This window comes from Bombus fervidus, chromosome 17, assembly GCF_041682495.2.
Source record: "Bombus fervidus isolate BK054 chromosome 17, iyBomFerv1, whole genome shotgun sequence".
Classification (NCBI taxonomy): domain Eukaryota; kingdom Metazoa; phylum Arthropoda; class Insecta; order Hymenoptera; family Apidae; genus Bombus; species Bombus fervidus.
The window spans coordinates 6336608-6361688 of record NC_091533.1 but is presented as its reverse complement, the minus strand read 5'-3'; the positions used below and the strand labels follow the sequence as shown (position 1 = coordinate 6361688).

General features: G+C 38.1%; 1 protein-coding gene across 8 annotated transcripts in view; it reads right to left on the bottom strand.

Moving 5' to 3' along the window:
- Nfat (nuclear factor of activated T cells 3) overlaps window positions 1-25081 on the bottom strand; it is a 56985-nt gene that overhangs the window by 7919 nt on the left and 23985 nt on the right. For 3 of the 8 annotated variants that reach the window (XM_072020129.1, XM_072020132.1, XM_072020136.1), the window contains exons 1-2: window positions 16202-16946; window positions 1624-1910 (exon numbers count right to left, since the gene is read on the bottom strand). The exons of 1 other annotated variant lie outside the window; for it this stretch is intronic. In XM_072020129.1, the coding sequence (XP_071876230.1) occupies window positions 1624-1910; window positions 16202-16340 (426 nt within the window). In that variant the 5' untranslated portion in view covers window positions 16341-16946. Of the gene's footprint in view, window positions 1-1623; window positions 1911-13692; window positions 13826-16201; window positions 16947-25081 lie in introns of those variants that run through there. 4 more of the 8 variants (XM_072020134.1, XM_072020135.1, XM_072020133.1 and 1 more) reach the window with 3 other exon arrangements.

Sequence of the window (25081 nt, the reverse complement as noted above, 5' to 3'; positions counted from 1 at the left end):
AAAGAAAAAGCGAAGAATAAAGAAAGAAAGAAAAAAAAAAAAAAGAAACTGGCGATTTCTTTCGAGTATCTTCGCAGATACCGCTGCACGTTTCTGATAGTTTCACAATATTTCTTTTAACAGGACGTTGACTGGATCGCTGTGTGTTGCATACGTACGGGATAAAAATAATTTCGAGACAACAGACTCGCCGGTTCGAGATCTTTCACTTCCGCCACTTCCTTTGCGTGTTACGACACCGGATGAAACACGAAGATATATTTTTTTCTTCTTCTCTCGATTTTCTTACGAAGCCCGTAACAGTTAGAAAAATTCATCGGATAATGCAACAATATATTATTCGATAACAGTGCAAATGTAACGCTATTTTCATGACGATAATAGTCGATAATTCCGTGCTTGTTGCTTCTGCCAGTCGCTTTTGTCACGTTCACGATAACCCGCCGCGATATACGTATAAACAAAATGCTAGTAACATCGAAGTTAACATGCGATAAGTGAACATGTTTCTAACGTTTGAACTGTTTTAAATGACTAACGAGATCCGCTTTGACGTAGATATATACGTAATTATCCGATTCGTACAGTATCGATGAGTTTGAACAATTTGAAATAATTCCCAACACTCGAACGATGATCCTCTATCGATGATTCCGAATTATTTCGATTGAACAACTTTCTAATATTAAGTAACTATTATATAAACTCTGTGTTATCGATCGTAAGCTCGAGACCATCCCTTTGTAAAATTTCGTTACGATTTTTAACCAGATTGAAAATCAAAGAAATAATCGTAACACGAATCTTCCATTTTTCGATATTATCCACGTATTCTTTGATTTTGAAAATACACGTTTACAATATTGATTTCGAGATCAATTTAACAGAAAATCGTGAACGATACAATCGCTACGCTATTTACGATAATTCTACTCTCGCTTCGCACTTCGAAGCTCAACAACATACGAGAAATCTTATATACAAAATGACAAGTGAAAGGATGTTAATTCGTCTTAAATCCCCTCCCGTATCAATCAATGATTAAATCTTATTCGAATCGACAATACTATCGATCTCATTTCTGTTCTTTTATCGATAAAAATTTCACTAATTTATATAAGATCGGAGTTCGATATCGGCATTAAACGTTTATCAGAGTATCTTCTTACAACATCGACAATGAATACTTTTTAATAAATTACATAACGCAATGGAACTTCGTTTATACGAACAAGCGAATATTAATGCTCAGTTTCAGATATGTGAATTCATAATTAAGCCTCTACTTTCCAAAATATCGAAAGTAATGTTAATTATACGAACATGTACTCTTATAGTGAACAGAATGCAATCGTTCGAAGGATTCATAACAAAAAGCATCTTTAATATCTGTTCGATATATTTCAAATTTTATAAGCCAGATATTCATTACACAATTCCTACGAGTCTGTCTACGAGTTAAGAAGAGCCGAAGAGGATAGCCAGTGAACTTCTATCATCGAAACTATTCAAACTATTCGAATTACTTTAACAATGATTTTCGTATAAACGAGAGTTTACTGTACAGCGAAGTGGTTGGTCTCGAATTAATCGAACGATAGTGTACACGTGCAGTTGACTAACGTTTGCGTTCGTAAGGTGTTGTTGACGGTCCTCGAAGCCGAGGCCGGAATCGTTGGAGCTATCGCAACTGTCCTGTGCCGAGCCGGTTCTCGATCCGTGCTCATCCGAATTTCGTAAAGATCCTAAGGATATCTTAGGTTGTTGCTGTTGCTGCGATTGTGATTGCTGTTGCTGGCGTTGCTGGTGGCTGATCCTTCTTGAAGCGGAATGCGCGCGGCTACTCGACGTGACGGTGCTTCTATGAACCGATCCTGTCACCGCTGATGATCGACCAACTGCATTGTTACCTGAAATCACAGAATGCATGTTAATAAATAGTCAAAATTTGGATACAACGATCTTATAATTTAATCCTCTAAGAAGAATTCAGAATGAATATTTTTCAAGGTATCACCGAGAAAGATAACGATAGTGGTGAAGTATGCGAAGTACGTGTGAAAGTTCGGAACGAAAGTTCGCGATAGAAGCATAAAGCACATAGGAAAGTTTAACTTTGTTCTTCGAAACGTTTCAATTATAATCGTACGAGAATTAAATCAACGAAACACAGGTACCTACCTCTAAAGAACTTTACTATAAAACGATCGTGACTGGACAATTTTTAACAAGCCGAAACCTTGGAACATCGAGTAATTTCCCGTTACCTCACCCTACGTAACGTACAAACGACGAGAAGGAGCTTAATAAAACAGCTCGGGTCAATCGACGATCAAAAACTCGCCTTCCCATCAGTTAAACTCGACGAACTCGTCCGCGACAGAAATGAAATCGAGTCGTTCGACAATAAACCGACACCTCGCCGCGCGACAGCGAATCGGAGGGAAGCAAATAATTCAATTCGGACAATGACACGTTCCAAGTCGGAGTTCAAGACTGTCAGACAGGAGTGCAACGATACACGCGTCACCGACCAGGCACGACATTACGATTCTTCGACCATGTCGATCTTCCTTGTAGGCGACGAAGAGTGTTACGTAATTTTTGATCCGAAGTATATTTTTGAAAAAAGGACGAGCGAGTAACTATGAGAATCGACAATGAGCTGTGTCGAGAGCATAGAAAGATTCTCGAGTCGAGTATTAGTTTTCGTCGAAGACGAGCAACGTAGTGTCGCAATCGTTGCAGCGCAGATACTGTACGATTTGACTTTTATCGAGAGATAAGATTTATATTTATGAGATTCGCGCTTATGAGATTTGAATTTCTGACGATACAGAAGGCTCCTGACGCTTCTATTAGTCATCACAGAAAAATCGCAACGAAGTCGCGTCGTTCCTCTGAGAGGCGTTATCGCGCGATTTTTAACGCGAACGCGACTCTGTTCGACGGCGGGAAAAGAAAATCCGTGGTTATATTTAAATAACCGCGTTCTGTCTGACGAACAGGCGAGAAGCGACGGTTCGACGAGCAGCTTTTAGCCTCGATGCAGCCGCGGCCGGTCGTGATTTTCATTTTTCCACTATGGCCGATACAAGCGGCACAGACATCGAGCCGTACAAAGTCCGACGGAGATCGATGATTGTGTGTTGGCGCACTCGTCTCTTCGTAGTCAGAGTAAAAAGACGGGTTTATCTCACGACGATTAACCAGCCGGCGATCGACAAATGGAACGGACAATACGCCGCGTATCACGGATTGATTTTGATATTTTTTGTACGTCTCTCTCTTCCTTAACCTTTTTTAATTATTTGCTTTTATATTTCCTTTTTTCTCTTATCCTTCTTTAATTTCTTCTTTTAATTTCTCTGTATTCATAGAGATTCTGAACGACGTGAATATGTTGTAGGTAGCCACTTGTTGCAACTATCCAACGATTTATTTGCAATCATAGAGGAAGAAATGCGATAGTTTTTATATAAAAGACAAAGAGTACGGTTGGTAGGTTTTAAACAGAAGTTAAGGAATTAAGAATCGAAGATTATGTTATTTTAGAATTTTATTTAAAAATTTATAGGAGGAAGTATAGGAAGATTTGCTAGGAATGTACGGTAAATTGGTTATATTTAGAGATGAAGTTGCAGACTTAAAAATTATTTTAGGACAGATTGTTTAAATTGTAATTCTTATTAAAGATTCTACTTTTACTATTATTAGAGAATGATAAAACTGCTCCACATACAATAATGTGGCGTAGTTAACTTATCATAATATAACTACATATTCTGTATTTCGTCACAGGCCCCACTGAATCTATTTTCGCTGATAACGTCCCACGATAAAATTCTGCGCGTTTCTCCGGTCTTTGCGAGTTTCAGATCTCGTAATAATTCGACCATAAATCCGCCGTTCGACGTTTACGCCCTTGTAAACCGTCATCCCCAAATTCCTTCCACCCATTCTCAATTGCATCTCAAATATCGGACCTCGTCGTTGCTGCGAAACTTTGAATTACGATGTGCATTGCGCGATGCTTCGCATATTCGATCCTTCCCCTTTGCAATAACAATTTCTGTAATTGTTTAATCATTATGGAATATAATTCGTCACGACTTGACTGACACATCATCAAACCGCGAATGTTCATACCAATTGATACTTTTACGAAGAGAACTAAAGGACGAGGGGTGCTCGGAGATTTGTTTCAACCGCTAAAGCTCAGTACCACGTGTGCAATATTTTTCCGTATTATGTTCATCCCGCGTATCTTTGCACCCTTTAAATTGCCAACAAATGCGATCTACGAACCATACAAATGTAACATTTTGACACGTATTAACAAATACAGTAACACAGAACCTTCACGATAAGCAAATTCCAAGGAGCAATTCCAAGTAAACGCGCGAGCGCAACAATTATCCTCGCAAATAAAACGTAAGTACAGCCGCGATACGTGTGCAAAAGAGTCAACCTCGAGCTCGCAGATAAACAGGGAAAAATGCGTCCGAACGGATTGAAGAGAGAAGCGTCGAGCGAAGAAATGAGAAAAGAAACGAGGAATATCAAGAAACTGGCAGAAGGAGAACGAAAAACACGATGTGAAAAGAGAGAGAGAGAGAGAGAGAGAGAAAGTAATATCGGTCTATCTATAGAAGCTCGACTACTGGATGGGATAATTGCGTGGGGGTGAAGTTGCAATCGCACATGCAACTGGTGGTGAGGGGATCACCCCTCTCTGCCTTGCCGCCAACAGGGGGTAGACAGGCCGACGTAATGGGCACGTGCACACACGTGTAAGGTGCATCTATGTGATCGTCGAGGAAAATCACGGGACGATGTCAACGACCTACGTTCGCGACGATCTTCGTCGTTTTCAACCTCGATGCTCGGCGTCGTGCGTCGTCGTTTCGTGGCGACACTCGCTACACACCTCGTTATTTCGCTTTTACCTCGCCGGATAAATCGCGACCTGTACGCGGAATTTAATTACGACTGCGAGTAATTACGCCCGCGACGTAGACGCGAACGTCTGACGGGATAAGGGTACGCGTTTGTTCCTATCGGCGACGTTTATTTTCCAACCAATTTTCTACTTATTTCGAGTGAAATTCGATTAACTGATATACGAAACACGTAGATTTGTTTACACATAGTCTGGTTATATTTAATGGTTATATTTAATGGTTATACTTAAGAGTGATGCAATCAAAGAATTAAAGCTATTAGATATGTATCATCCGGTAACGAGGTACTACACTAACGTGGTTCTAAATTTGTCGAATTCTGCATAAGGTTGACGCGGTGACTCCACTTCGTTTGTTACGTTCCTCGCTTCCTTTTCGAAAACCGAACGTGCCACTTAGGATAATTGAAAGAGCAGCCATTCCGCCGGCCTTGCAATACATTAAAAGCTTGCCAGAGTTGCGTAAATCATACATACAGGTGGATATATTTCCCGTTTACCGCGCAACGCGTTCCTGTGCGCCGAAAAACACGAACTCTAACCCTGCTTGAAAATCCTACGTAATTCGAGTCAACAAACAAGGACTTTAGATCTCAAGAGGAAGCTTAAAACCGCTTAACGATCGCGAAATATCTTATCGCAACCCTTCAACGATACCAGGCTGATATCAGCAAAGTTGTTGATCGTTGTTTTTTTTTTTTTGTCCACGATAGGGGCTTGTTACGGTTGTAAAAAACAACCCCGAGGAGATCAGCATGGGCGACGTACCAAAACCACGAAAGAAAATCCAATGATCATCACCGATTACGAAGCTAACGAAGAGAATAATGATCGCGTTGGAAGAAGACGAACAGCAATTATACAACCTGTGTCAAATAAATTTCGTAGAATTCGTAGTAGAAGGTGCGCAAACTCGTTTAGCTACCGAACGAGCATCGTTATCCTAGTGTTCGGACTATTCTCTAAAGTAGACTACCAATTTTTCCTGTTCTTACGATATTTTTTCTTCTTTCTCTTCTGTCTCGCTTTCCTATCGCCTTTCGACCGTTTCTTTTCCTTATTAGGCCTCCCTCTGTCTCTCTTACGTCGTGTACTTACGTCTTCGCCGATTGTCCTCGAACTCGTGGAACATCCGTGCATTTGCGAGTGTACTCCCGATAACAGGATCGATAAACATCGTTACTATTACACGGCAAACAGCGCGTCGGACCGCGCGCTAACTATGACGCCTCTCGAGTCTCAAGGATATTGTTACCTGCGCCGATCGATTCTCTCTCTTTCTCACTCTCGCGATCCTTATCGTGTACGATCCGTGGCGTTCACCATCGTGCGCGCGGAAGTAACTCGTATGCAAAAGCACCGCCTTCTTCTACTGGTTTCCCTTTTTTTTCTTTCGACCACTGTTTGTCAAAGTTTCTGTAGCAAGACTACGATAATTTGAAGCGAATATCAAATAGTCGGTATCAAATAATTGGCGGCGAAAAAATTCGTCTACCGGTATAACGATTCTTCTACCGGTTTCCTTCTTTTCCTCTTCTCCTTCTCTTTTTTAATCGATATATGTATTTGTTAAAATTTCTATAGGCAGACTATGATAATTCTAAATAGATGTGAAACTGTTGTGACATAGTTGACGCAGAAATACCGTTCTTCTTCTACCGGCTTCCCTTACTTTTCTCTATTTTTTCGATCGTTCTCTACCAACACCTCTGTCGCAAGACTATACTAATTGTATTCTAAGTGGATACCATCAAGAACAATATAAAATTATAATCGCTATATGTCAAAGAAATAATTAGTGGTTTTGATAATCAGCGGTTTTGAGGTCAGATTAGGCTGTGCTTTATCTTCGATGATAATATTATAACCAAGTTTTGTACGGTCATGCTTTTAAGAAATTTAGTTTAGAAAATGTTGATATCTCTCGATAAGTTGGCTGATTCGTCATGCAAAATGTCATTCGATATCTTAAGGAAAACTTCAATATGGAATTAGAATGAAATATTTTATTCGCGTCAACAGCATTGTTCGTTCATTTTTTTCCTCAAACTCGAGAAATATTTTTACCTAAGGAAACTTGACACAGCTAAGATTAGAAAGAACGTTGTAAAGATTGAAGATTCGCGCGGCAACTGGTAGAATCATACGAATCGTACAAGTTCGTAGTACTGTTGTTTTAATTACACTTTGCTAGTTTAATCGCAACTTAAACAAAGTTACTGCTAGATCATTGCTCTAGGTGTAAGCGAAGATAGAGAGATAAGGTGGTGTACTATCCGTCGATTTTTCTCAAACGTTCACTAGATAAAGCATATTCTTCGTTGCTAGTATATCGACTAACATGCCGATGACACCACTAACATACCAATGATGCGTACCAAAACTAAGGAAGTGTTTATTCGTAAATTAAATTGCATCGTCTCTCTTAATTTTGTATATTTGCTTCTGTGCATATTCTCCCTCTTATCTCCATTTTAGAAAAATATTTCTCCGTTCAATCTGTCGCGTATTCTCGATTTCATTTTATAGAAGTTTCAAAGTCGTATTTATCAACAAAAAAAAATATATATATATATAAATATCCATGCTTCAAGTTTTTATTTTATAATTTTTATTTAATGAGGTCTTTGCCTATCTCTATGTTATACAGCTCGTTACTGTATAATTTCGATCGTGTTATTTCCTTTTCTAGATGACGATACTCGATAATACGTTAACGGTTTCCACGATTTCTATATTTTATCTCGTAAATTCCAGCACTTTCGCTGGAATTTCGGAAACCTGCGTGTAAACGATTAACCAGATGCCTCGAACGTTTTATTATCCGTCCGAAAATCGAATGTATAGTTAGGGAACTGACGGGAAACTTTCCAAAGTTTTCCTGTGCCGTCCAGGGGAACCGCGTTCCACGGATTCTTGCGACAGAACTCGCGTGACACGTTGACAATCCACTACACGGTTAACGACGATACCGATAGCCTACTTAAGAAGCGGCGATAAGCTGCGTAAAATCCGCGAGGTCACGACACAGCGTGCTAAATAAACGCCACATCGCACGGATATAGCTGAAGAGGAAAGAAGGAAAAGAGTAGAAAGGGAGAAGAGATAAGACTGTGAACGGACGCCGCTTCAAGATCGATAACGAATTCTCGTATTCGCATCGAACCAATGAGTTTTTAATATCGTGGTTTCTTTTGTCCCTGAGAACGATCAGTATCGCAAACTGATGAAATTCGACAGATCGGGAAACGTCATCGACGGATGCAGCTGTGTCAATAAAAAATACTACGAAAAATGCTACGAGGATCGCGAAGAGAGGAGCAAAGTTTCTCACAGTTCGAGGAAACTTGCTTTGATAAATTTATTATTTAAACCTCAGGCTGTGTAATTAATTTGTACAATTACCATTTAATTACCATTAATTTTAGACGCGAACGAATTCTATTCTATTTTCAATTTTATTATATCTGGCGCCGATTACGCGACGTCCGTAAGAAATTGACGGCGCACAGACGATAACGAGGGACGACAAGAGTTTTCGAAAATAATAACCTCTGACTTTTGTACAGTTCGAGCAACATACATATATTGAAAACCAAACTCTTCATCGTCCTCGTCGTCGTTCTTCATCGTCGCGATTCCTTTAATCGTCGTTCTGTTTCATTGACACTGAAAAAAAAAAACACTTGATCCCTGTAACCTCGAGTTCAATCTATAGGCAAGAACAATCACAACAGAAGAATTAACATTTTAGTAAATAAATATTAACTCTTTATCGTGACTCGTTTGTTATCAAAGTTTGTTGTCTGCGACTCCATACAGACCGCGTTTAAAAAGGGAAGAGAGAGAGATACGAGTTTCGCGTATTTTATCAGTAGGTATTCTCCGTGTACAATCGAATGAGTCAACGTACCTTTTAATCAGATCTCTCTTTCTTTCTCTCTCTCTCTCTTCGTCTCTCGACCACCCACTCTGCACGTACATCACTGCACATACAGTTTTAGAGTCGACAGGTCACGTACAGTAATTCATAAAAGTACATGAACACCTGCAGAAGCTTTTTTTGGATACCGTGTGTGTTATACAAAATATTTTGTATGGTAAGCGATATGACGCGATTTTGGTCATGTTGATAAAGTTCGAGATAAATTCGAAAATGTATATAAAACGTTGCAAGATATTTATTGCAAACAGACACTTCGTAAGGACCACAAAATTATTTAGACAGTCGATTATTCGTTATAATGATAAGCTTAAATATTTAATAATGTCATGCTTAACGCTAGTAAACAATTACACGTTCTAGGTAGCCATCGTTCATATCGCACATGTATTATAATTTTTTTACTGCGTTCTAATATATCTCCAAACTAGTTTCAAAGTTTGTCATCATAATCATGACAAACATGTTCGTGCAATTATAGCGTTAGCGACGTTTCATAAATACTTTCTATAATACACACATAATATATTCATACACATTTTCTGTGATAAGCGTTCGAATAATTTCGCGAGTGATTGTACCTCGAGTATGTACGTCGAGTCGATGTTATTTACGTAACAATGAAAAGAAATAATCAAGCCGGCCTCTCTCGCTTATCGATAATTCCGCGAGATGATTAGTCGGTTGACGGGCCACGCGTTCTCCACCTCGGACAAGCGAAAAACAGAGGCCTGATAAAGCGCAAGTATATACTTTTGCGAGAAGATCTTTCGTATTCCGGTTACTTCTTCAGATTATATCTCGTGTACGTTTTTCCTGTTCTTCCGACTGTGATACGACGCTTTGATAATCGTGTTGATAGTAAAATAAGCACAGTTTTCTAATATTTTTGGACATCATGAAATTAAGCTACGCATATAGATAGTAATAGGATTGAGACAAGCGCGCAATTACTTTGATAAAATCGTCGATTGCCCGAAGATTCAGAAATGAAAAATTTCGCCAAATCTTCTTCGTTTTTGATTAAAATTATAATCCGACTATGGTAATTCGTTATAATCGTAATTTAACAAATGTAGTATATTCGTCGATGAAATTTAGTTTCATCCTTTCAAATTATGAGCAATCGTCGCTCACCAGGCCAGCTCTCTCTCTCTCTTTCTCTCTCTATGGCTTAATCGGATTCTGGGCGCGTCGCCAGTTGTATCAAGTATACTGTTAAACGAGCGTACGAGCGGTTCGTATATATTGCCCAAGAACGTGTACATGCGCATTATTAATGAGCGTCGCTTTGCGCGTAGACTTCGCACTCGCGCGGTCGAGCACATGTTCGAAACACGTGGATTATGTCGGCGGGACGCCTGTGGCGCGAGATTTCATCTAAATGGATGTGCCACGTTATGAAAGAGCCCGAATACCCAACACGTGGGACGACTTCAGGCCGATCGGGTCTCGCAAGGTATTCTTACGGGTTTCGTTCGTTCGAGAATCTAGTCGAGATCCAGGCGTGATCGCGTTGAAAAAAGATTAGGGAATCCGTATAACCTTGACGAGTTTTTACGTGAGAAATGACCAGAATATAAAGTAGAGTAATATCATCGATTCGATGCAACGAAATGAATAAATATTGCGATTTGAATATTTGAACGACGAGCGAATCTCTAAATTAATAATATCGAGTTTTTAATCATTATCGATAATTAAACGAAAAAAGTTCAAGGGAAAAATCATGTAAAGAGCGGATATTGAATTTCGAGCATCTCACCAACGATTGCAGGAAAAGATCTATCTGGAAATCACGCGGCAAACGGATATTGTATTTTGGATGATTAAAAGAAAAAACCTATAAAGAAGTATATTTAAAACCCAGTGAAGATGGAGAAAATTGTGTCACGTTTCCCTAGGGAAAATCTGTCTATTACTAACTATCCAACGATACGAAACGTGACACGAAATAACCTCACGAATTATGATTTAACAAGAAGGTTATCAAACTAATTTCTCACTGTTGCGAGTCGAGCGTGGCCAATTGAATACGTTGAAGAATTTGTACACGTTTGTAATCGTCAACGAGATTCTTCTAGGAATGAAAAATACATAGTTGAATTCTATGCATGTTGGATAATTTCGCGAAGAATGCAATCTATGCGAGCGAGGCCCATCTACTACGATTCATCGTGTTCTCCTACGTTCCCGGAAGCACTCGAGTTGCCGAGAAACGCTTCGAAATCGTATCTCGGATTAATCCCTCGAGAGTGTAATAAAATGGTAAAGAATTTGAACAAGTAATCTAGAAAATAATTGTTTCAGTATCATCGAGATCTCCTGCATTTTTTTACATCAGAACTAGAAATATAAGAGAACCCGCACATGTTGGGAATCCGATACTCGGGACGGGTCGAGTCCTGAAAGTATCTCGTAATTCGAGATTGTCGGAATTTTTGAGAATTATAAAATTATATTATATCTATCACGCATTTTGTTATACATTTATTACGTATATTTAAAATTCTGGAGTAGCGTTAAAGTCTCTGGGATACTATCTCAAATTACGAGATACTTTGAGGAACCCGATCCGATCCCGAGAAAAATTCACAACCAACAATTAGGTCCCGACCCAAAGTATTTGGGTTCTCGCATACCTCTAGATATAACATAAGTTATAATAGCACTTCGCTTTAGTTCGGAGCAAGGTAGACTTTGGTCGTATAATGAAAATTATGTGCAAAAATTTCGCTATTATAACTACGAATTAAGATAACTAACGTTATAACGTGAATAATAAATCATCTTCAATTCCTAGAAATTAACTTTTTTCAGCGTAATAATATGACGAAGAATAGGAAATTTTCAATTGATTTTATACATACATTGTTATGAGACACGGTGCTATTTAATTGCTTCTCTCGTATGACAATACTAACGATCACTTAAAAGAATTAATAATTATTCGATACCTTTGAATCTCTGAAAATTAAAGACGAATTACAATCAGAGCTTCATCGTAACAAAAGATTCTGGAAAATGAGGCTATTTTCCAGCGTTTCTTGGAAGCATTTCACGATTGTATAATCGCATGCTTGATTAATATCGTTCAATCTATTAAGTATTTGCCCGTTTAAGCTCGTTCATGATTGTAACAAAAAAGAAAAAAAAAAAAAAAAGAGAAAAATGCTGGAAATACGAAGAAACTTTTAATTCGTAGCCGATTAAATATTAAAATCGAATCGAATACACAGGGCGATGTTTACCATTTTCCATTTACGGTGGAATTTTTCTAATCACAAGATACCGAGCTGACAAAATATTTGTCGACGTTGCAATGTCCGACCTACCTAACGATCCATGAAATGTCTCATCAAGGCTCGGCCACGATCGGATATAGCGAGCTTCGACATTCGACTCTGCGTTCTACGCTAATTTGTGATAATTTTAACGTCGAGTCAGCTTCATCGGCTGCGTTCAGGTAACTTGAAATTGGATAATCTCACGCGAGGACACAGATATTTACAAAGTATCTGAGAGATATAGATGTACAAAAAATTACGCCTATTTGGCTAGCTGGATCATCTATTCTCCGTGTACGTTAAACGAACGTCAACGAGAGAAAAAAGATCGTCAGGTCGCTGGTAAAATATTTCGCGTTTTAATTTGTGGCAAAATCAAAAACGACAGATAGCGAGCGCGCTCGCGAGTATTTCACATCCATACGTTTCGCGCTTGTCTAAAGATCGCGGAACAATTTACCTCTATTTTTTTTCTTTCCTATATGTGTAGACCGACCACAAGCAATTTCATGGCCGACAATGACAAAAGAATCTGCGATACGTTTTACCAAGATCGAACAACGAGAAACAAAGGAGAAACTGTTTAGCGTTGTTCAATGGCGTCGAACTATTTTTTCTCCCATATCGCTGGCAAAGAAAAGTAACGATAGGTATATAACAATAATACGTTCGTTTAATCGAACTTTTAATTCGTTTAATTCGAAATTCGAATCATCGAGCGAAAGCAGATACGTGGAAGAAAATTGCAGAAACTTTCTCCGACTATTTAGATTCTTTTTCTCCTACTGGTATTAAATAATAATCAACGATTAGATAGAATTGCGCAATCGTGTAACCTTTATTATCGTAATAGCAGCGTGAACATGCGGACAGTTTTACTCCCGATACTTGTATCTACAGACACGAGATCCTCAGAGAAATAAATAATCCGCGCAAGCTTCATCTTACGCAATCCAGAAGGATTACTTTACAACCACGCACATTACTCATTCCTATGCTAAATTTTACTTCTCGTAACTTCATCGCTCATCGGCGAAACTCTCCCGCCAAGTGGCGCGTTTCTTTCGTTCCTTTTCAAATCTACACGACTTCTTTAATTCTTCCGTACACGCGACTTTTTCATATAGCACGATCCATATAATTTTGTTAATTCTACGACTTTTTCAACTTATTAATTTTCTCAATTCTACGACTTTTTCGACTTATTAATTTGTTCAATCCTATGATCGACGCCAACTTACAATGTTTCTCAATTCTTCGATGTATCGATGCTCCGATAGAAACGATCTTTCCAATTTAATACGCTCCTTTTCAATCTTACGACGATCCACACCGTAATCGACATAATATTTTCAATGGTGTATTGTAAGAATTTCAAATGGCACGATCTTTTCGATTGCCCGATCGATACAATACTGTTAATTCTGCGATCGATAGGATCTTGTCGCGTGTTGTCGAACTTTGTCAATCGAACGACGAAAACGGTTCTCACGACTCACCGAAGAGCGTATCGCCGAACGCAGGAAACACCTCGTTCTCGAACGGATCGACGAGACGTAACATGGAACAATAGAGATCGCAACAACTCGTGACACTGTGTGGAACGATTCTGAAAATTCTTACCACGAGCCAGAAGATCGGTAAGAAGAAGAGAAGGAGGACGACTGAGGAGCTGATCGTTCGCCACGATCGGCCGCGAACGCTCCAACGACAGAAAATCGGAGAGGAACGAACGACGAAGAAAAGCGCGGGAGACGCAAAGCGCGATTGGTCGGCGGTGGTTTCGAGGCGGATTGCCGCGGACCCGAAGCGGATTGGCTCTCCCTTCTTCCGTTTCGCCTGGCAACGACCGCGCAAAAGCGCTTTTCAGACGGACCGCGATAACCGGAGTATCGCGATTCGCGACCGTCTCTCATCAGCCGTAGTCTTCCTTCTCCTCCTGTGTTCTGGGACCGAACGAGTGAATCATAAGAAAGCATAACACAGATAGAGAAGGTTCGCCAACGACGACGATAGGGATAAGAGGCGAGAGAAGCGCGTATCAAGGGCGAAGGAGAGGAAGGAGCGCGCGAGGGCAGTGATTTATCGTGAGCGTTCGAGACGCAGGAAAAGAGGAAAGGAAAGGAGATGGAGGAACGGGGTGGTACGCGGTTCGGTTCGAAGGATTCCTCGCAGAGGTTATCTCAGAACCGATACAATAGAGACGACGTCGATTTCCCGGGTGTTAGACAGACGAAACAACACGCAGAGATGCTTCTAACAATAATATCGAGACGGCAGATAAGCAGAGAAAAATAGCGTGGAAATGCGATCGACCTCATCCCGAGTTCCGAATGGAAATACAGAACATAGCGGGAGACTGGAGGATTTAGAAAGAAGAGGAGTGACGAAGTATGTGTCGTATGGAATAATTGTTATTTATGGGAATTTAAGAGATGGATAGATTTGCATAGTATCTGTATGAATTCGAGGTGGAAACGCATAAAATAAAGAAGGCGTGTCCCCTTGAAGTATGAGATACTTATATATAGAATTTTAAGGGATGGAAAGATTCGTGTCACTTACGAAAATCTTCGTAGACCGTAGAGAGAATGAAGTAAGCAAAGCTACTGCGTAGTTACTACGACAAAACGATCAAGAACTGTTTTATCAATACCTGATATGTTAAAGAATAAACGTGCTAATACACGACGTGTGTACATGGTTTTTTACTTAAGTGAAAATTAAGCTTTTTGTAAAATGTATGAAGACCTGCAGCGCGACTAATTTTTAACAAATTGTATTTCTCTTTATCAAAGGTCAAACGAAAACTATATATTCCACTGAACGAAAATAATGTACCGTTTCGGAGTAGAGGTCGACTCGTAAAACACGAGGAAACGGCTTGTTGTTCGTACGATGTAGACGTATTTAAGTTATATGTTAACTGAAATAAAGCGTGAAACTCGTTTAAAAAAGAGGCAAATAAATTTGTGGAATTTGGAGCAGAATAATCGTACGTTTGAAAAAGAGGTAAGAAGAGGAGAGAAAAAGAGGAAAGGAAAGGAGGTTCCGTGGCGTTCTCATCGAAGACGGTATAAACAAGTAGAAGACTCGCCTAAGGATACCTATTTAATAAAGAGAGAAACCGGTAGGATGAACATGCGAAACTCTTATCGCCTTCTAGCGCTAACGGTGGCGTTATCTCGATTAAGTTGCAGAGATCTTCGCAATTTCTCTAATTCCTCCAATCAATCATTTCCGTATATCTACAAACCGAGTTGGGAAGAAGAAACGTGGCTAAAACATTAGTAATCCGGACTTGTAAAAAAATGTTTGATAAAGATATCCACGTGGAACTTATCCCCTCTTATGTGGATGATGTAACGTACGAAACGTTGTCTCTTAAACCCAAAGAAAACCGCGGCATTTAATAGCGAGAAAAGTGAGCTCGTTCGAGTTTCTTGAACTTTATGATAGCAAGAGAAAAAAAAGAGAAAGGAAAAAAATTCGTTGCTTTGTTGTTGAAATTAAAAGCACCAATGACGTATAAAGCTTGGATGAAAGAAATGAAAATAAAAAGAACACATCTTTATTCGTATATTTTACAAAACAGTGATTAACATCTTAAAAAATATAAGTACCTAAATTTATAAAATATCTGTGCAAGATTACGAGTTGATTATTTTTTTACTGCTTTTACAGTCTTAGAATTTAATAACGATTTCGACTAATGAAAAAAAAAAACGAAGAATTCTCTACGTCCAAATAAAATTTATATACCTATATAAATATCGCGTTAAACGCGCGGTATAAATCGCTCAAAGTCTCGACGCAAGTCGTAAGTGAGAGATGAAAGACAATAAAAAAAAAAAAAGAAAAGAAAAGAAAAAATTGAAAATACCACACACAGAAACAACTGGTTCCGACTGGAGATATCAATTACCAAGCCTATCTAGGCATGATCCAATCGTTGAATATTAAACAGTAATAATGAAGCATGCACATATGGAGATGGATCAAGTTTACCGTGTCGATAAGGCTCGATCAATGCATTTCCGGTGCATCGAAGTTGCAGGAGCATTTGAAGGTGCTCGTTTCCCTGTTCCAAGGTACAACTGTTGGTCCTCCGAAGTTCTTGCCGCCTTTTCTCAAGATCGGGTGCCATGAGGTCTCTGAGGACCAGGAGGCCCGAAGCGATCTTCTTCGTAGTTCTCAAGCGTATATTTCACGCGTCGATCGACGATCTCCGAAGATTGAAACGATCGATCTTCGCGCTTTCACTTCGCACTGTCCCTCCACACGATTGAGCCTCGTCGTACGAGCAACTTGTTCCATATCACTCTCGAGGTGCACGTGTTCTAAGTTACCTCCGTTCGCGAATCGATCGATCGATCGATCTAGCGAATCGTTTGGTAAAAATTGGTCTTGGATCGTTTCCAATAGAATTGCCAGTCTCGACGTGCGTATGTAGTCACTGTGGTACGATGATCGAATCGAATGGAAATTCGAGAAATTTCTTTTCTCTCTTCCTCTTTCTTTCTTTCTTTCTGTTTACAATGGAGACTCGAGAAAAATGAAATGGATTACGAAGAAAATGTCTATCTTTCTCCGAAATAGCAGCACTTTCTCAACCAACACAGCACCAGTTCGATGTTGTTCCCGCGGTAATACGAACGATCAAGCAAACACAAACGAATCGATATACCGTTCAAGGTACATCGACTGATCGCAACGAGTGTCAGACGCGAACTGGCGTTTCTTGTCTCGTCGCCGATCGGCCAACCCGGCATGGTTTGAATAGCGAGTAAATAAGCCCCCACCATGAACGCTCACGCAACACGTTTATACGTTCCTGCATCCCCGACCAGCTTCGGATATATCGAGAAGGAAGGTGACCAATCAGCAGCCGCTAATTACCCCACTGTCTATCTATCGCATCTCGAAGCTACTGGCTGAAGCCCGACACATCGCACACAGTTCTTCCCGGCGAGCAGTTTTTATCCCTATAATTTCATCCCCAGTTCGTTTATTTTCGGGGGAAAACGATGTTGACGATGATCCAACACACGTTAAGGTGGACCTATAATTGCTCCGCCTGATCGACCGTTGGAAAATGTAAAAATTGCACGCTTATTGCGGGGACGTTCGGTTTACGTGTCTAATTTAAACCTTGGGGCTATCAAGGGTGAAATTTCAGCTCTTGCGAATTTTATTTTAATATTATCGTCCAATAATAACACAATCAACTTTCTATTTTTTATCTGCTATCGAAGAATAAATAAACCGTGGACTGTATTTCGTAGAATCATAACTTTTTGAACACGGCTGAAAAGCTTGTATCTATTAAAAGAAAATGTGCAAAAAGGAAAAATATACGAAACGATTTGTTGCAACCACTAAATATTCAATTTCGGTCGTATACCGTGCATTTTTACATCCAGAAATTTTCTATAAATGCGGATAACACGTGTCTACGTGTTTAAAAGGTTCAAAAGTTTCTATATGGCAAGAGAAAAAATTTGTTTCTAGTTTTACGATGAAGCACAAGCGGTAATGAATGGGTCGGTGGGCAGGAGAAAATTAAATCTGAATATTTTAACGCGTTTCACGTTGGAACAAAGCAACAGGTAGCCTCCAAAATGCCCGCGCGCTCTAATTGGCAAGCTTCGAGTCGGTTTCGAATTGGTTTCGCCCCGAAACGACGAAATATAGACGGCGACTTATCTTTCGGGGATATTGTTTGCATAACGAGTAACTGTACGGCTGGAGTTAAGTTAGAACTCATTATCGTTCGAATAATTACGAACGGTACCATATTAACCCTTCGTACGAAGAATTCACCGAGTAACGAACCACTTTGTTCCCTCGCGGTTCTAATTGGTTATAGTGCTTGAACTTTTTATAGCAATTTTTGCAGTTTACCGTTGTATAACGAGTTAATATGGCGATGAACATCATGGAGAAGTCAAGGACACGTGCTGACGACCTCGCGTGTACTCGATGGATTGATTTTTCATGAACGTTTTTTACTTTAATATTTGCATTTTGATGGATGGATCTGTTACAAAATGAAAGCTTCCTAAAGGAAAGTTCTCCAGTTAAATTTCTACACGATCAAACAGTTGTTAGATTGGTTGTTATTCGTCGTTATTTTCTGGGATGAAATTTTCTATCATTTAATAATCTTCTTCTTCTTTTTGTACTATTATTTTCTCGAATTTAAAGTTACGACTTTCGAAGGATACGTGAAAGATCGAATATCTGAAAGAACTAGATCTTCTGGATGCTTAAACTGTTGACGAGGCTATAAAATGCGACGCCGTCCCCATAAAATCAGCTCGTTTGATTGCAACCTAACTCTATTCTTCCCTTCTCCTTTTACTTTTCCAACTTCTCTATGGATTCTTCCCCTTGACAACTTTTATTCCGAATTAAATGAAACAATTCTCAGCGATGTTCGAATCCGTGATCGGTCGATGAAATACGAACAAGTTTCTTTTCCGTTTTCATCGCCGTATTCTTATCGTTGAAATAAAATGTTTTAATTATTTACAAAGCGGATAATCTCAACATTCTGACTAACTTTCTTCTATACGTATAATCGCCACTCGGTTTTAGTCTCCGAGATATTCTCAAAAACATATTCGATACTATATATGATAATTTGCTATTTACAACACGTGTGTTATTGATCTGAGGTATTCTACAGTATAAACTATATACAGCTGTAGTAATGCACATACACAAACTGTAGAACGCGTCTGGCGGGAAACCAGAGCAAACACTACACGGTATGGAACTCGCAAGGGACGTTATATTGGCTATTTAGCCAAGTTTCTATTTCGACGGCGGTATGATTTGGATAGTCGAATAGTTGCGTTTCTTAAAATAATGGCTGAAATATTTTTCAATTTCGAATAACGATAATATAATATAATATACAATTTTATATAAATTCTAAATTATTCAATAGCTAAATTTATTTCATGCTACTGTTACCAAGGCACTCGATAATCACGATCACTTGTCGCAACTATTTGTTTGTTTCTGGCATAGACGCAATTAGTTTATAATATAATACCTTTATAAATACCATACTAATAACCAATATCAGTTGAGTAGAAAACGATCTAGGATATAAGATGAAAAACCCTCTGTTTCGCCTTTGCGTGAATTAATTTTGGTTGGGCTAGACAAAAATGCAACCCTCTACGTCACAAACAATTCAACAAATTTAATAATTTGTTGTAATATATATACGATAACGCGTAAACAATACCAGGACTGTGTGTGTGCGTAATGTGAACACTTCCTGTCAGAAGCAGAATATGATATAGGATAGGATATATTTTTGCTGATATTTAGGAAATTGAAACCGAGCGGCGTATATATGTACAAGGAAAAGTTGTTCAGAATGTCAACCTTGATAACATCTCTTAAGGTCATTGAAATCGTCGAGATCGTTCACTTGGTAAATAATTACCCAAAATTTTCTTATGGATAAGCAAATACATGTATTTGATAAAAGTCTGTTAACGACAAGGGCAACGAAAGAAAAACACTTTCTCGAGACGCACGAATAACAGAAGAATTTCGTTTTGCATCTCATGAAAGTCAGGGAAGGTGAACTTTAATCAAAGGCAAAGGTCGCACGGATCGCCTCGTACTTAGAACGTTGATGATACTGTAGCTCTCATTACCAGGTTGACGTTAGCGAGACTGAAGAAAATCTCGTGATTATAGTTATATTTATTTTCAGTAGTATTAACCGTTTAACGATCCAGTTACTAATAATCTTCGATTGGGTACTCCTAATGATATCTACGACACCTGAAACATCGGAGGAGGCTCCTGAAGGTACGTAAAATCAGGACGATGAACTGGATGAATGGGCTTCGTTATATATTCAGTTAAGTGCAAACACGATTAAGAACGGTTAAGAAAAGGATATATAACAGGAAAAAATGGTGGAACTGCGTTACGTAAACTGGCCAGCAAAAAAAAAAAAACTGATCGAAGGTATTCAACGATAGTTAACGACGAAAGCAGGAATATGAATATATTTTTATTCATAAAGCAAGTTAATGCAGTTAAGATAGTCATAAATAGGAGTCATAATTAAAAAATTGAGTTGAAATTTATTAACCGCGTGATTACAAAATTTATAAGAAAAACTAAATTGTACGTTTGAAGATTTGCTTTGAAGGTTTTATTATAAGCTTGATCTTATATCATTTAATATCTTATTTTATGAGGCACGTAAATTGCGAATGGAATAATTGATTTCGAATAAAGTAACCAGAAAATAAATCCTGTTGAAATTATTTAGTATATAATAAATAAAATAGTGGACATTTCAGAAGATAATACTTATGGTTGCCAGTGTACGGATACGTCGAAACGCAATTAGCTCGAGGCTTAACAGATTTATTTGTCGATTTAAACAATAGCGAAGATTTGTCTATCGATCGCAATACCGATAATTCGATAGCGCGAGGCAAATTTAAAGACTATGTGTCTACCAATTCGATTAATTAGCATCGAAGGTTAACACTCGTTCGGTCTCCACTTGTCGGAGCTGTTTGCGGTGTACTTAACGCTCTTACATAAATTAACCATCGATAATTATTATACATACATGCTGTTTGGGTCTCAGATACGTTCGTTTTACAATGGTCAAAATGTATCGAATTCTGCGGATCGTAATTTGATTAACAGTATTGCCAAGAAAACTATAAACGTTGAAGTGTTGGTTAAGAGATCAGCCATTTCATTTGCAATTTACTATATTTGTTCATTATTGTCATTAGTAGAATACATTATTAAATTCTATTACTATTCTTATTAATAAACGATAAATAGATAAATTTTCGTAAGAATAGAAGAGAGAAAAGTATGAGAAAAGATCGAGGCTAATGAAGTAATAACGAATAGAAATGAACGTTTAATAATTGAGTGGCATAACGGCAAAGTAATTTGCGGCAAACTGAATACGAACGATTAAACGACGATACATCGACCAATAAAGTACCTTTTTACGTTGGCGCTCAATCTCCATACACGAATGAATTTAACGTTTTAATGAGCTGAATCTATAAAAAGCATTCGACGTTTATGTAGATTGAAATAGAGACTTTAAATTGCAACGAGCTATGACTGTTAACGATCAAATGTTTCCAAACAAACAGTCTCGCGGAAAACTCATATGTAATTAAAGAATCTGAAAAAATCTGATCCATTATACGAAATTTGTAATATTTCGTCGATATTTCGTCAGAAATCACACTAATTCCTGCTTAAATTTTGAAATATATACGATATATATATATATATTAATTTCGAAATATTCCTCCTTATCCAATGTCACATTTCTATTCGAAAGAAGACAATTGATCAACAGGGCCTTCTTACGTAACCAAAGCGATATTTTAGTGAAACTTTGCAAGTCAAAAATTTCAAGTTATCGACACTAATAAATTCCTTTGCATAATAACGAGAAGCTTGATAGGAAAACAAATGGAACCGTATATGAATATTTTACAAATAACAAGTCAACTGATTATCCTATCTGTTAAATGTAAGATTGTAGAAAAGACAATGTATAATCTGTAAATTAAATAGATCATCAATACGTATAAAGATACATAAAGAAAAAATTAAAAAAAAAAAAAAATGAAAGTATCACGATTTGAATCGAAGAAACGATAGGACCAGAAGCAGAACTCGATCTTTCGTAGCAACGCGATTGTTAACAGAACGGTGTAGTAAACAAATCTGAAACGATGTATATGTGAAAGCAATGATCAGGACTCGTGACTCGTGACCCTCGACATTAAGGTCTCGCTTTAATCGAGTCAGCACACTCCGCTCGCGTTAACCAGCCGCGTATCTCCCCGTCTGTACTTATGTACAATTTTTTTCTTTCAACACCCACCAATCGTCACGAGTGCTTCCGAACCCGCCGTAGCCGGTTCTTTATCAGCGTATTCAGGCTAATCTAAAGGCGGATACATACAGTCGACGTATATACGTCGAACGCGTTGTAATACGGACGATCGGTGGACCGCGTACGCGTCTCGTCGATTAAAGACTCGTTAGAGTGTGTAATGAGCAACAGCGTGTATATTGTCGAAATAGTTGAACCGTCCGAGTCACCTCGCGTGCGCACAGAAAAATGTGTCACAAGCCCGTGATGATCGTTTCGCTGTCACGAGTTACGAATCACGATATGATATGTAAACTTTCTCCGAAACAATCATATAAAATTTTCAAAAAGATCGTCGAAGGAACTGGCCGATTTACATAATTTCTAATATTGCATATGATTCGGGAAAGGAAATGTGTAATTTTGGATTCGTCTAATTTTGAAATATGCTCTAATTATACGGTTATAATCGCTCTAATTTTGGAATTTGAAATTATTTGTTTCTAAAACGGTACACCGATTACAAGATTATTACGTTGACAATTGCGATAAAATTTTATCGTCTTTTTTTTCATCCGCTTGATTATGCTATTGAGAGAGCATCCTTGTGGTTGTATTTTCTTCTTCGAAAAAAATGCGATTATTAATATCGCAATATTGATATACGATTGTCGATACACGATCGCTGATACACGATAGCCACGATGACAAAATGAATTTACATTCATTTATGAAAATTTGCGTCAGGTGATATTTCAGAATGAATCTTCTGTTCGATCGTGAAAAAATTGTACAAAAATGGAAAGGCTTTAGCTTGTATCGTATCGTCTATCGGTGTCGCGTCATGATCACTCGATCGTTATAGATCTTCCGATAGATCTGTCTTCTGTTTGAACAACAACGAGAGAAAATTAATTCGAAAAAGATAAAAAGCTGGACACGTGTGATAAATAGATTCGATGCGAAGCTCGAGTGTCCATGCGAAGGCTAAAGACTCAAATTATTAACATCGGTCAACAAGATCATCGTTCCACGAATGAAAAAATGTTATCGACACCGCATATATCGTTATATTTATCGATAAGGATAAAAATGAGAAATTGTATCGAATGAAAGGGTATTAGTTTCAAGTACGCTCTAATAATATTACTAGATATATTTTTATATATTACAACATCATCGTTTTTTACCTCTTCTTTACACATTTCTATGTTACATAATATGAACAGAAATCTGATTTTTATTTGCATATAAGTGTGTACTATATGTATATTACAAATTCAATTATGTATTTATGTAAACTTGGTTCTTTATTATTAGTCGATATATTATCGGAAACAATTTCTGTTTCATTAAAAATTCAAATATTTTCTTGTCTTATGAATTTTGAAAAGAACATTATTTGTATTCGCGTAACTTTGCATGAATTTGTTGAATAAAAAAAGAAAAAATTAATTTACGCGAGTCATAAATAAACTTCATAATTTTATTTAATAAGTCACTGAATTAATTTGTATGTCTAATATTGTAATTACTATACGATTCATGATAATATTTAATAATCCCGTACATGCCATATCACTAGCTTCGATATAGGCTACTTTTCCTAATCGCTGATATTCCGTTTATTGCTCTATGTAATAAATCTTTAATAGAAAGGAGAAATAATTCTTCGCACAACGGGTATCAGCAATAATACGCCAGCGACCAACGGCCGATTAATAGGATTTTCATTGTCAGAGATCACCGACCGCGTGTTCATTAATTGGATCTTCTGGCTCAAATGTTGGAAGATACACCCTTCCTACCAAGTAAGCCAATATACCATTAACTAGCTCTATACAGTGATTCTAAACCGTAAAACATGAAACAGCGTGAGCGAATCATACGATGAGATTTAGAATTACGTGTACTATATTCGCAGATTTTTACTCGACGATGTTTGCTTACTTTCGCGATTTTTGCCTCGTTATAATTACGTTTGTTCCGTATGTTTCTTGATCTTTGCTCGACGGAGGCTCGATCGTTGTTGTCAGGAGTATCGAATTAGAAGAAAAATCGGACGATAAACTGATATGAGAATACGACACAATATACGCGAAGCGTTATGCGTCTGGTATAACATATACAGATACGAGAAACAATATGAATGAAAAGCAACGGCAGGATGTATGCAAATTAAAATGTGAAGGAACACGTGGCGGCATGCTCCATTTCCAGACCGTCATCGGCATAATCTACGACGAGATCAGCTCGTGAGGACATTCTAATTTTACGTAACGACATCGTACCAATATCTTTTTTCCATTTCGCAACAACAATCCTCATTTACAGACCGCGATCCATTACAAAATCCGTCGCGACGGATCTGGCTATAAACATGGCCGCTTCAACGAGCAAGGAAACGAGATTGAAACAAGAAATACTGGTTGCCGTTTAAATTGCATCGCGAATTGATAACACTTAACGAATAACGCCGCTTGTTGTACAATAGCGACTGCCGGTGTCCTTGTTCGAATAAATCGAATCCCAGTCATTTTTCAATGTCTTTCTACTTCGTTATTATTATTGTTATTATTATTATTCGTAGCGTCATTATTATTCGTAGAAATGAAATTAATCGACAATCGCAAAGATTCCAGGGTCCCGAAAAATTCAGAACAAATAATCCTTCGTAAAAAAGATAACCCAGATCCAAATTAATTAAATCATCACGGGAATTTAATTTCCCTTTTGCATCAACGTTTAGTGTTCTACTTTGTAAATCTACTATAACGTGATGCGTTTAAAATGAAAAAAAAAGACTATAACATAGAATAAAGAAATAATGTCGACTAATTTGCAATTGTAATTTGTTTGACAATGTATGATATACGATGCACTACAAAATATTCTCTGGATGGTGATTCCAGTTGCTTCGATAAAAAAAGAATTGCGAAGAATCGGTAGCCTTCAACAGGTGTTGTTTAGAGCGGAATGGA